General features: G+C 40.2%; 1 protein-coding gene across 1 annotated transcript; it reads left to right on the forward strand.

Moving 5' to 3' along the window:
- The first annotated feature begins 9,417 nt into the window (after positions 1-9,417).
- On the forward strand, positions 9,418-17,007 carry COMMD8 (COMM domain containing 8). Its single transcript, XM_080651418.1, has 5 exons — positions 9,418-9,540; positions 13,073-13,228; positions 13,794-13,946; positions 15,550-15,705; positions 16,777-17,007. The coding sequence occupies exons 1-5, from the start codon at positions 9,475-9,477 to the stop codon at positions 16,795-16,797; spliced, it is 552 nt and encodes a 183-aa protein (XP_080507544.1). The 5' UTR covers positions 9,418-9,474; the 3' UTR covers positions 16,798-17,007.
- Positions 17,008-17,499: the final 492 nt, after the last annotated feature.

Below are 17,499 nucleotides of genomic sequence, written 5' to 3' on the forward strand. Positions count from 1 at the left end.
TTTTATGTGACGGGTGCAGAGCAGAGAAGGAGACAAAGAAAATTGGGAGTCCACTGTGAAGGTTTTTGAGAAGAAGAACAGTTGTATGAACCCAGAAGCCCAGGGTAGGACAGACACTGCAGAGTGAGAGCTATGAAATGACGGCCTGAAACAAGGAAGTAGTGTGGAAAGGAAGGGATGCATTCCGCAGTCTTTGCAAGGTCAAATCTTTCCTGTTTTGATAAAAGTTAGAAAGAACAGAACTGCACCCAACAATATAGGTTGTGTAGCCTGCAGGAATGTTATTGCTCTGCAGTGATGGGGTCATTCAGAGAGGCCTGAGCTCCTCAGAAGAGCCCAAACTGGGCAGGCTGCCTGGCAGAATCCTAGCTGCTGTATTTTTGGTCTGACAGGTGATACATGACTTAAATGGTGATAGGAAGTGACATTAATTCATTAAGCCTAGTGCAAGTTTCCATGCTGAATGTAGTGATATCCGTGCCATCTACTGGGTCAAGTGCCAACTCTCTTCCTTGAGTGATTTTGCTGATCAAGTGTCTCTGTTACCAGGAAAAAACACAATACAAAGTCAATATGACCCAGGGAGGGGCGCTCAGTGGAACTCAAAAGTTCAGAGGATGTTCTATTATTTCTTAAGCTCAATAGTGGTGTATTAGTCAGGATTCTCCAAAGAAATGGAACCTAAAACATGTACAGAAATATACAGAGAGAAAAAGATGGAGAGATTTTAAGGAATTGGCTGAAACAATTGTAGAGACGGGCAAATCCAAAACGTGCGGGGTGGGCGGGCAGGCTGGAGGCCCAGGGAAGAGCTGGTGTTGCAGTTTGAGTCCAAAGGTGGTGTGCTGCCAGAATTCTCCCTCTTTTGAAGGTCAGTCTTTCTCTATTAAGTCTGTTGACTGATTGGGTGAAGCCCACCCATATTGTGGAAGTTAATTTACTCAGAGTCAGCCAATTTAAAGTTAATCTCATCTAAAAAAGTACCTTCACAGAAACATCTAGGTCCTAGATTAGGATAATGTTCAACCAAACATCTGGCTGGGTACTGTGACTTACCAAGTTGACACATAAAATTAACCATCACAGGTGGGTAGATGGGTTGCTTTTAAACTGTTAACATACATTAAACATTAAAACAAAGTCAGTATCTTCCTTTCTGCTGGAGGCTGAGATTATAATGTGGAATACAAGCTCCCAAGGTTGGCCAAGACAGTTGTGAAAGTCCCTACCAGCAAATAAAATAGACTTAAAAAAAAAAAAAAAAAAAAAGATATGACAAACCAGGGCCTTTGGAATGCAAAGGAGTCAAATATGTAAACAAGCACCTCCAAAACAAAAGGCAAGGACAGGCAGGTCTTTCCTGCTCTCACTTGCTTGGTCCTGGCCCACGTTATCATCTCCAATCAATGAGCTCCCAATTGGAAGTTCTGGGCATTTGCTGAAGTGTTCATTGAGACCTAAAGGGGAGAATCTAGAAAATATCCTAGCAATTGCCTTTGTGGATCAGACAGGCAGAATGGAGAGGCAGAAAAGAGAGCTGGCTAGACCCCAAGTGGCTGATTCCTTTGCTGTGCCTAAAACTACTTCTGTTGACACATGCTGGCACTGACTATTCCTCTGAAAACTGTTATTGCTCAAGTCTACCGGGGGCATAATGTTTAATGTTTAGCCTAATTTGGACCATCTGTCATCCAGGAGAGACACATGTACTAAATGCACAGTGAGTGTAGAGCAAGACAAACATTTATTTTTCTGTTTAACCAAAACAATGTTTCTTAACATTCATGTGCTTGTTGACGTCCCATAAATCAGATTTTAGTTCACATGCCCTAGAGAAGTTCATCATTAAAGGAGCCTGGTAATGAATCCTCTTATGATGTTAAATTTTGCTATGTCTCTTTTCTTAAAAGAGGGCACTAGTCATGTGCAGTGTGCTTCACAGGCCTGCTAGGTTCCGAGTGGTCCTTCACCTGGTCCTCTGGTAGGTTACTATGGTTTACATAAGATCCTTTTGCTGTCATTGATATAGAGCTCTTATAAGAATTCTTAAAAATATTATGTGTGTATGCATTCCATTAAATCAGCTCTTACAGATTCTAAGAGGGCTTATGTTATCCTTTTATACAGTCTAAGTTTGCCTAGTTTAATTTATACTAACATTTCTTTGATTTTTTAAAAAATAATCTTTCTTTGCACATAAATAGATTAGAATAAAATGGATTGAACAAAAATGAATTTACAAAAGTGTCTGTGCTTTATCTGTGGATTTAAAAAATTTACCATCTAGAGCAGGCAGGGGTGGGGAACCTTTTTGCTGCCAAGGGCCATCTGGATATCTATAACATCATTTGTGGGCCATATAAAATTATCATATTAAAAATTAGCCTGCTATATTTGGTCAATCAATTAACTCACCCCTAAGGCCTTGGCAAGGCCAGACCAAATGATTTCGTGGGCCTTATATGGCCAACGAGCTGGATGTCCCCCAGATCTAGAGCATACATTATGATTTCCATTCATCTTTCTCCTTATGTAGCAGCATGTCAAGTGGATAACTCTGCTGTCCCATAGAAGAAAGTCAGACACGATTAGCTTTACTGAATTGTGTTCTGATGACTTCAATGCTATGGTCAGAGTCTGCATCGGACTTGACCACTGGTGGCTTTAAATACTTGGAGTTTGTCCCTCTTCTGTAAGAGGAAGTGAGATTAGGTGCTTTCTGCATTGTAATTGCCTAACTGAGTTCTTGTTTCATCCTGCTCAGCTCTATAATTCAGCAAAAATGCCAATAGTGGGGCCAGCTTAGAAAAATCTACTTGCTTTGCTCTGGATCTGAACAGTCCTCATAATACTATATATAGAAATTTCTTTTTTGGCATCAAATTTTGATTTATAAATTTGCTCACTTGGAGGTATATTCTGACTTCGGGTTTTATTATTTATCCTTTTGGTTTGTATGATTCACTGCAACTGAATTACTATGCTCATCCTTCCTCCCTCTGGGTTTTCAACCCATCTCTCCACCTATCTGCTCATCCTTCACCACAACGAGTCTGATTGCCCTGAGACTGAGTTCCCCTTCCTCCCAACTCCTTGCTTGGGCCTATCACGGGAACTTTGCTTTCATTTTTGTTTTGTTTTGGGAAACTTGAAAGATCTAGAAAAGTATAAAGAACATAGAGCAAATGCACACTATCCTACCATGTGGAACTAATCACAGTTGCCATTTTGGATTCTGTGCCTCCAATCTCTTGTTTCTTTAATGAAATATTACAGATATCAATAAAGACCTTTTTAACATACTCCAAGTCCTATTTCCAGAAGCTGCCAATATAAAATTGTGTAACTTTCCTGACCTTTTAAAAACATACACATACATATGCTGTAGCTATTTTTTTAAAAAAAAATATTTTAACTAATGTACATTGTGGTGATGATTGCATACATGTAGGAAACCCCAACAAACTATACATTAAATGTCTGGATCTTATGATATGTAAATTGCAAAGCTATTTAAAAAAACAAAACAAATAATGTAGCACATTAAAAGTGAAAAATCATCACTCAAAAATGTCCTGGGGTGACTCTAATGTGCTATCTTCTTGATTAAGAACCACTGGCTGAAATCCTAACAGCTTATGGATATGGAGCTCTCAGTACAGTGATTAAAAGAGGTGGCAACTGAGTAAAGGGAGGTCTTCCAGGCACAGAACCTTCATCAGAAAGACTAATTGAGCAGTTGACATGCCATTAGAAAAGACAGCCAACCCCTGCGGATATTGTGTAGATTACAATGTATTATGTCTAAGGTCCAAAATTGCAGTTCACTCAAGGATTTCACTTGAACAGAGCAATTTCAGAGCTTTAAAGATGTTGCATTCCTTAGTGGTACACTGGAATAACTTGTGTGTGATCTCTACTGCCCTTTTAAAATCCAAATGTCTGTCTTAAAGATTTATTTAATGGAGATCTCAGATGGGCTGAGATAAAATAGTTTTGATAAACAAAATAGGGAATAAAGAAGTGCTAAAAGCATTTCTTAATTAGTATACAGCTCAGAAAAAAAGACATAGCCCTTCAGTTTCTTAAGTTTGTTCACCAGAATGAAATGATTTATCCAACTAACTTCCTAAGAAACTGTTTTTACAGACAAGATCAAACACAATACTTCAGAAATCTTTACAAATTAGCTATACATAACTTCTTTCAATGCAATAGAACCAAAGCCAATGTAACATTTAAATATTTCCTGTATGATATACAATACTTTCAACAATAAAGATTTTTTTTTAAAATTCCTGTATGGTTATAAGATAATAATAAAACTCATTTAAACTTGAAGGTCCCTGTCTCTCAACAATTTATGAACAAGAATGATTTTACATAGATTGCAATGCAAATCATTAAGCACATCTATATTGTAACATATCTAATTAAGGTGAACAAATTAGTCAACTTTAAGTCATAAGGTAACCTGAAAAGCAGGTTTGAAATGACTGAATAGGTGTGAAAAGCCACAGACCATTTCTTTTACTAAAGGATGCCATGAACTCTGAATAATGAATTAATAGCTTTTCCTGATTCCTGCAACATTTATCATGAAATTATAATGAATGAAGCTAATGTTGTCAGTTCATGGGTGAAAGTAGAGAGCCTAGAATTTAGGGACAAAGGAAAGCTATCATTTAAAATTTACTACTAAGACTCAACCCACAATGATGCAGAATAGAAATTCCCAGCGTGGAATTTCTCTGTGGAGAAGAAGTGTTTCCTAAATCTTGGTCAAGGGTCTATACGAAATAATAATAAGGGTGTATGGCATCTGGTGAAAAGGAGAGTCAAAGAAACAAAGTTTTTTTTTTTTTTTCACAGTTTAGATAAAAAAATGCTTTGCTCTTTCTTTACCCAAAAATGCCCCTAGAATGAAAATGGATAGTTTATCACAATTCGAAGGGAACCTATTTTAGATTTATCATTAAAGTAGTTAACCTACTCCAACCAATACCAAAATTGGTATGAGTGAAAGGCTACTGACCCATTTCCTAAAATATGTAGTTAGTGGCTGGCGGAGGCCTGAAAACTAGGATTCATGATACTCAGTGCCTTTGACAATTTGGAAGGCAGAACTCATGCTGAGACTAGTTCTAGACAACAGGGTGGGAAAATAGATCATTATCACTGTATATTGGTTGTTATTGGTTGCATTTAGCAAGATGTTGGAAGAGGAGGATGAGTTCAGGCAAGATCTGGCTGTTTTTAAAGCAGAAAGCAAGGTGTTGGCACCATTGGTTCCTTCTGCGGGCTGTGAGAGAAGGGTCTGCTCCAGGCTTCTCACCTCGGAGAGCAAGGCCAGCGCCCTGTCTTTTACATCGCTTTCCCTCTGTGTGTATTGCTGGGTCCAGTTCCTCTTTTTATCAGGACACTGGTCATACTGGGTTAGGGCCCATTCTGATACCCTCACATGAACTTGATTACCTCTCTAAAGACCCTGTCTCCAAATAAGGTCACGCTTTGAGGTGCTGGCGCTTAGGACTTCAACATATGAATTTTAGTGGGGATAGAATTCAAGCTGTAACAAAAGAAGAGATATTGGGGGACAAATGGCAGTTTGTACCACAATGCCCAAATTATGACGACTCCCAGCTTAAGCTTGGATGATTGGCACAATCCATCTACCCCTGCCCAGGATTTATGGGAGTTCACAGGGATGAATCAGCTCCATTTCTCTCTCTTGCTTTCCTTATCAAGCACCTCTAGCATAGTCCCGCTGGCATAGGGTGTATGTGTGTGAATATTTCACTTTGCTTCCAGGACTCCACGCTATTACTGCTACTTGCTGAAAACAATAGCTAAGCTTGACTAAGGGCAACTTACATTCTAGGTGCTATGTTAAACACATTGTATGCATTATTCTATTTGAATTTCACTTTATTAGGTGGGTGGTAGTTTCTTTTTCATTTTCAGAAAAACAAAACAAAACAAAAACAAAATGAAAAACCCTGAGATACAGAGAATTTACCCAAGGTCATGTGGCTGGTTAATAACAGAGATAGAATTAGAACCCAAGTCTCCCCCAACTGTGACCACTGACCTATATTGCCTACACAGCACTATATAGCAGCCTAGATGGGTTTCAGAATCAGATCACATCCTGGGAGCTGAGACTGTCCAACACCCTGCTTTCTGGAACCCGCTGATCTTTGGTGGGAAAATAGGAATAAGGCCACTTAGAAGGGAATCTGATAATGTTTTCTCAGGTCAGACTCATTTCAAGAACTTTACACATGTAAACTGACAACAACTCTGTAAATTCTGTGCTGACATTATAACCAATTACAGATGAGGAGCCAGAGACACACAGAGGTGATACAGCTCGCCTAACATTATTACGTGGGTAGTAATTTGCCAAGCTGGGGTTTGAACTTTAGGTTAGCTCCATGTTTTTAACCATCATTACGAGTAAAATTTGGAAGATGGGGACTAGAACACTCGCATAAATAGGACGAGAAGAGCCAGATATATGGGTTTGTTTTTTTTTTAAATATATTTTATTGATTTTTTACAGAGAAGAAGGGAGAGGGATAGAGAGTTAGAAACATCGATGAGAGAGAAACATCGATCAGCTGCCTCCTGCACACTCCCTACTGGGTATGTGCCTGCAACCACAGTACATGCCCTTGGCCAGAATCGAACCTGGGACCCTTGAGTCCGCAGGCCGATGCTCTGTCCACTGAGCCAAACCGGTTAGGGCCAGAAATATGTTTTGAAAACCTCTTGGATTACACACATAAGAACATCAAAGTGCAAATAATAAGCTCTTTTTCTCTCTCACTTTGTGAACTATTTAAGCTATCTTTGTTAAAAGTTGAATGCCAAAGAAAAATTGTTGTCTGAAAGAGAAACCAGGACCTAATGCTTTGTCCTCTGACTAACTCTTGTGCCCTGCTTGCTGTGCCTATTTGCTTTTAGTAATCTGTGGTATGGCGTTAGGTAGTCACACCACCTCAAAATGCCTTTGCTTCTTCATTAGGGACATGAAGCACAAAGACTGAGACCACCGGTTCCAGACTCAGACCAGTGACTTTGCAACTGCTCTCTATGTGACCTTGTTTCCTCATCTTTAAAGTTGGGATAATACCCACGACACAAGGCTGTAGAGAGGATTAATAAGATAAAATATATAATTTGCTTGGATATAGCAGAATTTTTTTTAATTTCAAAGAGACAGAGGGAGGGACAGTGGGAGGAAGGGAGCGAGGGAAGGAGAGAGAGAGAGAAAAAGAGAGAGAGAGAGAGAGGAAGAGAGAAACATTGATCGGTTGCCTCCCATACACACCTGACTGGGGATGGAACCCACAACCTGGGCATGTGCTCTGACTGGAATCTGGCGACCTTTCAGGGTACGGGACGATGCTCCAACCAACTGAATCACACTGGCCAAGGCAGCATATAGTAACTTCTTGATAGATATTATTATTGCAATTATTACAATATATAAAATTTAGGGGTTTTTTTTATTAAGGTATTATATGTGTACATATCTTACCATTGCCCCCCTCACCCCACTCCCATACATGCCCTCACCCCCCAAAGTTTTGCATCCGTTGGTTACTCTTATATGCATGCATATAAGTCCTTCAGTTGATCTCTTATTTCCCCCACCTCTCCCTAACCTTCCCGCTGTAATTTGACAGTCTGTTAGACCTTGCCTTCAGTAGACTTATTAACAGATATAAATTAGATAGTTTTCCAGATTTTTCCTCATTTACTAAATATTACTTGGGGAGCCCCTATGCACAAACACAAAACATCTTAAGACAATTATGTTTCAGTTGGAACAACAAGAGTTGTACATACTTACCTATATTAAGAACCAGAAATATTTTAAGTGAGGGACCGTTATGAAAATTCAGAAGAGGGAGAAATTGCTTTCACCTCCAAGAGTTGGGGCACAGAGTAGAGAAAGGGCATTAGAGCTACACCTTAAAGCAGGCGTCCTCAAACTACGGCCTGCGGGCCACATGCGGCCCGCCGAGGACATTTATCCGGCCCGCCGGGTGCCGCTGCCTGTCCTGCTTAGCAGCCAACTCGTCCCGGGCCTGCAGTGCACATAGGAATTTGTTCATAGTTTTTTTTTTTAACTATAGTCCGGCCCTCCAACAGTCTGAAGGACAGTGAACTGGCCCCCTGTTTAAAAAGTTTGAGGACCCCTGCCTTAAAGCATGCCAATAATGAGTAATCTTTTTCTGCATAGCCAACAGACTAAAATAATTACTTTCTCCTCTATGGTATGCTTCATTACTTTGCACTGCTTTTTAAAAATTAAATGTATATTAGACTGTAATTCCTGTTTCTGTCTCCTCCTTATTGTGCATTCTGGATTGCAGGGACTGTCTTATCACGGCTGAATTCTTCAGCACCCAATTAAAGGAATAACTGCAGTAACAAGAGAAATTACAGGAAAGCTGTTTGGATTTTAGGGTTAGTCCAATGTTGAGTGTGGCTCTAGAATCTGATTGATTTTAACTTCAGGCTGTGCCTCTTAGCTCAGGTAAGTGACTTCTAGGATTGACAGATACAAACAGGACACCCAGTTAAATTTGTATTTGAGATGAACAATAATACATTTTTGGTATGTGTGCCCCATGCAATCATTATGGCACACGTATAACAACATGTTATCTTGTTATAATATTTTAAGAAGTTAAAATATAAATTGTTGCTTATACATTTTTGGTATAAGTGTGCCCCATGCAATCATTATGGCACACTTATAACAAAATATTATCCGTTGTTTATCTGAAATTTCTTATTTAACTGGGCACCTGTGCATTTTTCTTGCTAAATATGACATCCCTAGTGGGCCCTGTAGCTCAGTTGGTTAGAGTATGGTCCCATAAGCCAAGGTTGCAGGTTCTATCCCCAGTCAGGGCACATACAAGCAGCAACCAATGAATGCATAAATAAGTGGAACAACAAAGCTCTCTCTCTCTCTCTCTCTCTCTCCCTGCCTCTCTCTCAAATCAATAAATAAATTTTTTTAAAAAATGACAACCATAGTGACTTCTCTCTTATCTGTTACTAGGAAGTGGGAAAATCTTGCCCACATTAAACCCTAATTCACCTTCCTAATCAGGATACTTTAGTAAGAGATATATATAAAAAATCCAGGACAAATGGGCCGGGTACAATCCAAATATGGTTACCATTAGTAGATGGCTTTCTAAAGAGTGCAGAAAAAGTTCAGTAAAACTCTCAATGAAGTTGAAAACTTTGAGAGATTTGCAAATTTGCTTTCAAAGTAATCATAAAACGGTGCTTAAGGAATGCGGCAGCAGGCAGGAAAAGGCTGGGCTGCAATTCTGCGCACGCGCACCAGAGCGCCCATAGCCACACCAGGCCACGCCCACCGGAGTCACGCGGGGAGGAGCGCCCTGGCCTCGTCACGTGATCCGGACTTCAGCTCGCCCGGGGATGGAGTCGGAAGAAGGGACGCCGCTGTGGCGGCTGCAGAAGCTTCCAGCCGAGCGGGGCCCGCAGGTGAGGGCGGCGCGGGCCCGGGGCTGTGGGACGGCCTGGCGGGCGGGTCAGGCCCGTCCACCCGAGACGCGTTCGCGGGCTGGGCTCGCGGCCCAGGGAAGGGAGGGTAAGGGGCGGGATTTCGGGTGGCCGGACCCCTGTTCCTCCGGGTAAGCTGTGGAGGCCGAGACTTGGGACGCCACCTCCTCGCCGTGGCCGGGAGTTGCCCCTCAGGGGGCTTTGCGCGCAGACTCTGCCGGGCCGGCCACACCCTCATCCTGGTGGGGGAGGCCCATTGCTCCCTGGGATGGTCAGTTGCTTCCTGGGGTGGCCCGGGACCCAGTGACCCCTGGGGGCGCGGAGCTGCCACGTAGTCTGTGAAAGCTTACCTCGTGGACCGGTAGTTTGCAGCTTCTCACTTAAGTTTCATTCATTCATTCATTCATTCACTCATTCATTCATTCACTCATTCATTCACTCACTCATTCATTCACTCATTCATTCATTCATTCATTCATTCACTCATTCACTCATTCATTCACTCAACATATACCTCCCAAACGTTGCCTCCGCTCTAGGCACAGTGCTAAGTGCCTGGGTTACCGTGGTGACCTGGAGAAGCATACCTGGGCCCCTTGAGGGAGCAGGGAAAAAATTGGTAAGTGCTGCCAATAACGGGGCGACTGAATTAGGTAGTGTGTTCCAGGGTGGCCTTTCCCTCTAGCCTAGAGGACATACAGGCTGGCAGCTCCAGCCTAAGCAGAAAGCCTCATTCATTTGTTCATCCAGCGTTTCCTGACGCCTGCCACGCGGTAAGGCGAAATAGTGACTGAGACCCAGTCTGTGCCCTGGGGGAGCTTGCTGTCTAGGAAGGAGACCTGGAGTTACCCAGTCATGCGTTTGCGGGATTTGAACCCAGAAACCCAGATTTGAAGGGGCAAGGGAAGGTTTTCAAAGCAGGAGCATCTAGATTTATTTCTAGGTTTAGTCCTGAAGGATGAGTAGGAACCAGACAGGCTAGAGGGGAGAGAATGTTTCAGACAGAGGAATGGCAGCTACAAAGGCTAGAGGAAGAAGTCCCCACCACCACCACCGCCGCCGCCCAGGGGGCTTTGAGGACCTACTATAATTCTTAGAGGCTGAAATCCAGAGTGAGAAGCAGAGGAGTGTAGCGAAGGCAGGTGAGCAGGAGTCAGGTGGCTGGAGTCTGCCTGCCGTGCTCCTGTGTTTAGCCTTACTACCAAAGGCACTGGCATTTTGAAGTATTGCTTTGGGCAGCAGCAAAACTTAAGTGAGTTTGGAAGATGAGAGCAATGCGGAGACAGTAAGTACATATAACGGTATTTTGACTGTGAACTGTGAAAGGAAGAAAGCCCAGTGGTTGCTATAACAGGAAAATCTGACTGAGAAGTGGGGCTTTTTCCCCCCTTGAACTTTCAAGCAAAAAACTTAGCGTCCCAAGTCTTAGACCTGAGGGAAATTTGCTGACCATGAGAGAAAGCAATATACGCGATATGGAGCTTCAGCATTAGCTTTGGGAGCTGTGCTTCTCTTTGCCTACTGACCTCAGACCGTGACTGACACTTGGTAGTGTAATTAATATGTTAATATGTTTACTCCCACCATCTCCGTTCCCCAACAGTTCAGGCCTCGTGAAGTCTTCCTTGAACACAACTTCTTAACTGGTCCTCTTGCCACTGGTCTCCTACTGTGAACTCCTTCAGGGTAGATACTTGTTTTATATCTCCAATTCTTGAGAATTGTGTCTGGCTGAAGGTGGTTCTTAAATCGGTGTTTGTTGAGGAAAGTAATCAGTCAATGTCCATTAAACTCAGCTTTATCATTGGGACAGTCATCTGGATACCAATGATGGGCAGCTTTGCGTTAAGTCCCTATTCTGTTCCATTCAGTATGGGGGAAGAGTGGGCATGGGTGCTTAGCCTACATAATGTGACAGAGGGGTGTGTGGTAAGTACCTTTTATAAGTTCCAAAGTTTGGCCTGCCTTTTGTCTTTGTTCCATTTTTATAGTGGGGAAAGTGTGGTGGTGGTGGGGGGCGAATAGAAGGGATGAACTTACTTAATTCCTGCCACGATAAACAACAACAAAATATTCTTAACCCCTTCCTTTGATTTTACAAATAAAGAAATTCATATGGCGCATTAGCCAGCTTTTGGAAGTGGGGTCACCAGTAGCTCCTCTCTGTTCTGATATGTGTGGTGTTACAGAGAAGTTTTTCCTTAAAATGGAGTCAATATGATCCAGGGGGAAAGAGTTGAAAGACTTGCTGCTAAAATGCATTTCCAAGCTGTTTGGCTTGAAATACTCTTTTTATAAGACATAAATAGCCCCTGAGGAAGAATACCATGTTAATCATTTGTGTAGAATAGTGCAGGCATAGTAGGTACGCAGTTCATATATGTTAAAGGCATGGAACGTAGTAGTAGTAGTAGTAGTAGTAGTAGTAGTAGTAGAAGAAGAAGAAGTAGTAACAACAGTGATGATGATGATGATGGCTAGCAATGTTTAAGTGCCTTGTATAAGCTAGCAATGTGGCAAGTGATTTGCATGCATTCTTTTATAATCCTTACAACATGACGAGGGTATAGATATTGTCCTATTTTATACATGAGAAACAGAAGCACAGAACTTTTCAATAACTTGACAAAACTAGTTAAGTAGTACAACTAATATTCAGACTAGCCAGTTTCATTCCAAAATTTGCAGTCTTAATTACTGTGTTCAGTTATGTATGTGTTAGGATTTCCATTGCTGATATTAAGGTAGGATATAGAAAAAGGAATGTAAAAAAGGAAAAGAAAGGTACTGAGGGCTTTCTTGGATGGACCAAAAGAAGTAAGTATGAATGTTGTGAAAAATGGAGGCAAGGGAAAATGTAGTTGTAGATCTACAGTAAAAGACTTTGCTCTAAGGGTTACACTTGTTGTTGTAATTGGTATACATAAATGTCTAAGGAATCCCAAGATGAATCCTTTATAAACTCACCATCTTCCTTTCAGTAACATTGGAAAAACACCAGTGTAAGTTTTTAGCTTCTGAACATGGACAAAATGATACTTTGTGTGTGTGTGTGTGTGTGTGAAGTTCTAAATTTTAATTAATAAAATAATGTTAAAAGTAGTTACTAGTACACTTCACCCTGGCTGGTGTGACTCAGGGGTTAGAATGTCGGCCCTCACACCTGAGGGTCACAGGTTTGATTCCCCGTCAAGGGCACATAAACAGTTGGGATGCATGTGGGAAGCAACTAATCAATGTGTCTCTCACATAGATATTTCTCTCTCTCTCTCTCCTTGTCTTTCTTTCTCTCTGCCCCCTTCTTCCCTCCCTTTCGCTCTCTCTAAAAATCAATGGAAAAGATATTTTCCGTGAAGATTAACAAAAGTAAATAAATAGTTACATTTCAACCTCAGCTGCTCTTGCAGATGATATGAACTTCTTTCAACAAGAGAAGTTCATGTTTGCTGTAAGGGAGCTAAATCTGTTTTATAATTTTACTCATAATTACATTTATTTCATTTTTACTCTCTAGCTTCTTCACAAAATAATTGATGGCATTTGTGGCCGAACTTATCCTCTCTACCAGGATTATCAAAGTGTTTGGGATTCCACAGAATGGATGCATGTTCTGGAAGATATTACCAAATTTTTCAAAGCTGTAGTGGGCAAAAAATTATCTGATGAAGAGGTAACTGTAGTCTAAATTCCTATATGTTATAATAAATAGTGTTCAGATTTTTTAAGTTGGTCTTTAGGACACTGTATAATATAAGGGCCATCATTGGTAAGTAGCTAACAAGAAAAACCTCATTATTGTAAGTAGAAAATCTCATTGTAGAAGTTCTGGGTTTTGTAGTTTTGCTCGTTTATATTTTTTAAGTTGTGAAACATTTAAATGTTATAGAAGAAAACTGAAAGTTAAGTAGCTGACACCTACGTTCCCATTAGTTGTTAACATTTCTGATATATTAATATAACTATACCAGCTTTTTTTGGTGGTCTCTAGATGTGATCACTTTCATGCTCTTTATCAGTCAGCCCTTTTCCTTTACTTTCTGTTTTGCAAAAATTTGTTAAAACCTAGTTTGCTGGTTATATATTCTCATCTTATTTTCATAGTGACAGAAGTATCTTTTTTTCTCATTTACCACCATTTTAAACGGCATGTGAAAGGGGAGTGTAACTATGTGTTTACATTTTAGATAGAGCAGTCCTTTCACTTATTTTATAACCATTTATTTTTATGTTCATAGATATCTCAGCAATTGAATCAGTTGAATTCATCTCATCAAGAAGCTATCATGAAATGCTTGAAAAGTAGAAAAGATGAAATTAAGCAGACTCTGTTAAACGAAATAGTTGATATTTCCTCTGCACAGCTACAGGATTTTGATTGGCAGTTAAAGGTGAGAATCTCTTTATTTAGGAGTATGTTTTTATTTCAGTTTTTGAATAGGAAGAAATGTTTATTTTTTTATAGTACACATCTAAAATTTTATTTTGAGAATTCAGTGTCCCATAAAGATATCAAAGATAATTAAAATTATATCTTTTGTATTAACTGGACATCAGTATATTATAAATATCCAAACCAGGTGTAATAACTTTACAATGATAAATTTCATTAACTGGAGCTGTAAACCATTACATGTGTCAAATAGCGGGGAGATATATATATATATATATATATATATATATATATATATATATATATATATGTAATATGCAAATTGTCCAGGATGCTGTAACATCACAACCGCTCAGGAGGAGGCTGCGCGCGCAGTGGGCGGGAGGGGACTGCATGCGCGGTGAGGCAAGCCACGGGTGGCGCAGGACTGCAGCTGGCAGGCCCTCTTCTCTCTGGACCTCCGTGCAGCCATGGCAGCTGGCAGGCCCGGAGAGAAGAGGGCCTGCCAGCTGTGGCGCACCGGCAGTTTCGCCTCTGTGCGTGAGCTGCAGAGGAAACACCTTTTCTGACCGCTCATTGGCTAAGCTCCCGGTAATGCTCTTGGTAATTTTGGTAATAAGAATCCAAGAAGGTGATCTAGGGTTTTTCCACCACACTCCTAGAGGAAAAAACAAAGGTCCACTGCTGGAGGGCTAAGAAATGTCACATCCTGCCCTAGCCAGTTTGGCTCAGTGGATAGAGCCTCGGCCTGCAGACTGCAGGGTCCGGGTTTGATTCCAGTCAAGGGCATGTACCTAGGTTGCAGGCTCCCCCTGGCCGGGGGCCAGGTCAGGGCTCATGCAGGAGGCAACCATTCGAAGTGTCCCTCTCACGTTGATGTTTCTCTCTGTCTTTCCCTCTCTCTTCCACTCTCTCTAAAAATCAATGGAAACATATCCTCAGGTGAGGATAAAAAAGAAAGAAAGAAAGAAAGAAGTGTCATATCCTATGAAAGAGACATCTTGAAAATGCCTAAAGAAAGTTTGTCATTTTTTTGTGGTGAAGGGACTGGAGTCCGTGCTGATGAAAACACCTTGGTGGGTGCGGTGGCCAGCAGTGGCAGCAGCACCGGGGTGATGGGGGCAGTGCCTTCCCCTGATCAGCCCGGTCGCCTCCCGCAGTGGGAGGTCAGTGGGACATCCCCTGAGGGCTCCTGGACTGTGAGAGGGGGCAGGCTGGGCTGAGGGGCGACACCACCCCCGTTCCCCAGCGCACACATTTTCGTGCACCGGGCCTCTAGTATGTATATATTTAACATCTGTTTCGGGCTGGAATTTTCTAGACATTATAGTCTTCCCAAAATTGGTAAAGGTGTTTCTACCTCCAAGGAAAATCTATAATGTGTTATTAAAACAGCATTTAAAAACATTTTTCAAGGAGAGTCATAAAGAACAGTTTTCGTATTTTAGATACATTGGATGCTACTTCTTCCACCTTTCCCTGTACTTGACAGTGAATAGAGTACTTTTTTTTTATAAAGTGTGTTGTTCATAAGCTCTGATGCACATTTAATATAGGCCTGTTTAATATCTATTAATTACTGTTTTCCTCATTTTAACCAGCTTGCCCTTTCCAGTGACAAGATTGCAACATTACAAATGCCACTTTTAAACCTTCATCTAGACGTAAAAGAAAATGGTGAGGTCAAACCATATTCTATCGAAATGAGTCAAGAAGAGCTACAGAACCTAATAAAATCCTTGGAAGCAGCTAATAAGGTGTTTGTTTTAATTTTGTTTTGTGGTTTAAAATGTTTGATAGATATCAATAGAGCCATGTAAGAGAAAACTCAGTTTGCTGTTAATATTTCTTTTCTTCCTGACATTTGATGTCAAGCACAGAAAATACTTTGTTATGTATCTTCAGATTTAGACATTAACTTAATTATAACTTGTAATTTTAATTACTTTGGAGCATAATTTATCAAGTAGTTATTTTTGAAAGAATAATAGTGCTGTTCTAACAGCTAGATTTGTTTTGCTCCAGTGCACATTAATGATAAAATTTTTTTTTTTTTTACCTTGGGAATATGATACTAGTTAATTCTGAAGAGTTTTTATGATTTAAAAATAGCGTGATCTTGAAAAAAAGTGTCTTATTTAACTGGACAAATAATAGAAAATTGCTTTAACTACAGGAGACAAAAATATGCCTTATAGTTATGACAAAATCAGGTTGAGACAAGATAGAACTAATGAATGACAGTGACTGAAAGCTTTACATATACAAAGGAAGGGCTAAATAACAGTAACCATTCCCAGTGTTCAATTAATGAGAAAAATAATATTTAAATCATAGAAACTGCTGCTGTGAGGAAGAAATAAAAATAATTATCTTGGTTATGTATGTTCCCTTCATTATTGCTCAGCATTTTCTCCAGTGATCAGTCTCAGGGATTAAAGTTAGCTTTTCTTACCAGTCTCTGGCCACTAACCAGTCTTCTTGTGTCTGTCTTTTCTTAAACCCTGCTGTACTTCAGCTTCCCTTCATACGCTGCAGTTATTCAGCCATTTTGGTGCCTTGATGACTGGCCCACCTGCCCAGTCACCAAACTGGTGCTGGCTTGCCTTTGAATGGGGCTAAAGGTCTGGTGGGGTGTGTGGTAGAGCCTGGTATAAACGTGAAATGATTCTGAACCATGGATCTGGCAGGCCTGTGCCATCAGTTACTGAGCAGAATATTTGTTTTCAGTTCTTGGGGCACTTCACAGACTATAAAGCATCTCGTACAGCAGATGTTGGCATCGTTCTGGTGTAAACTGATTCTCCCCTTTCCCCTTTGTTTTTAAGGTCATCCTGCAGTTCAAATAACTGGAAATGATGAATAACAGCATCATCAGATTCCACTGTTACAACTGATATGACAGTGAATACTGTGCTCAGAAAACCTGCAATATGCTATTATGCTACGCTGAGAAAGCAGCCGTGTTGATATGACAAAGATAAAAATTTATCAAGTTCCCTAAAGAACAGGAAATTATATGGTTGACAGGAAATGCATTAAAAAATTAAAGATAAAAAGCTATAGTAGCAGTTTATATTTTCATAATGACTGTTCTGCTTCATTTATTAAATATTTGACAGATCTTGATAGATACCGAGTTTTACTGAAAACTAAAAATAGGCTCTGAAGTAATGTTAACATACAAAGCACAAATAAACTTGAACCTTGCTAAAAGAAGTATGTGAATAGCAAAGATGTGTATTATGGATATATACAGTGTGTATATATATATATATATATATATATATATATATATATATGACTAATTTGTGATATTTCAAAAATAACTTTTATAGCTATATATAACTAAGTAGATGCCATATCTTACTCATATTTCAAAGGAAAGATTATAAAATGAAAAAATTCTTAGAGAAAGAAGCTCTTCAGATGAATTAGAAAAAGCTGGACAATTTTGAGTTTATGAATTCTATAAACTAAAATCTTATACTAGAACATAGGAAAAAATGCAATAACACTGATACTTGTATTTCTATGGCTGGAAGAGCATG

This window comes from Plecotus auritus (genome assembly GCF_963455305.1).
Source record: "Plecotus auritus genome assembly, chromosome: 1".
Lineage (NCBI taxonomy): Eukaryota > Metazoa > Chordata > Mammalia > Chiroptera > Vespertilionidae > Plecotus > Plecotus auritus.

What these genes read in the sequence shown, in the direction of transcription:
- COMMD8 (XM_080651418.1), top strand. Translation starts at nt 9,475, where the DNA reads ATGGAGTCGGAAGAAGGGACGCCGCTGTGGCGGCTGCAGAAGCTTCCA. An exon ending in CAGCCGAGCGGGGCCCGCAG is followed by an intron (nt 9,541 to 13,072) that starts GTGAGGGCGGCG and finishes TTTACTCTCTAG; the next exon opens with CTTCTTCACAAAATAATTGA. An exon ending in ATTTTGATTGGCAGTTAAAG is followed by an intron (nt 13,947 to 15,549) that starts GTGAGAATCTCT and finishes CATTTTAACCAG; the next exon opens with CTTGCCCTTTCCAGTGACAA.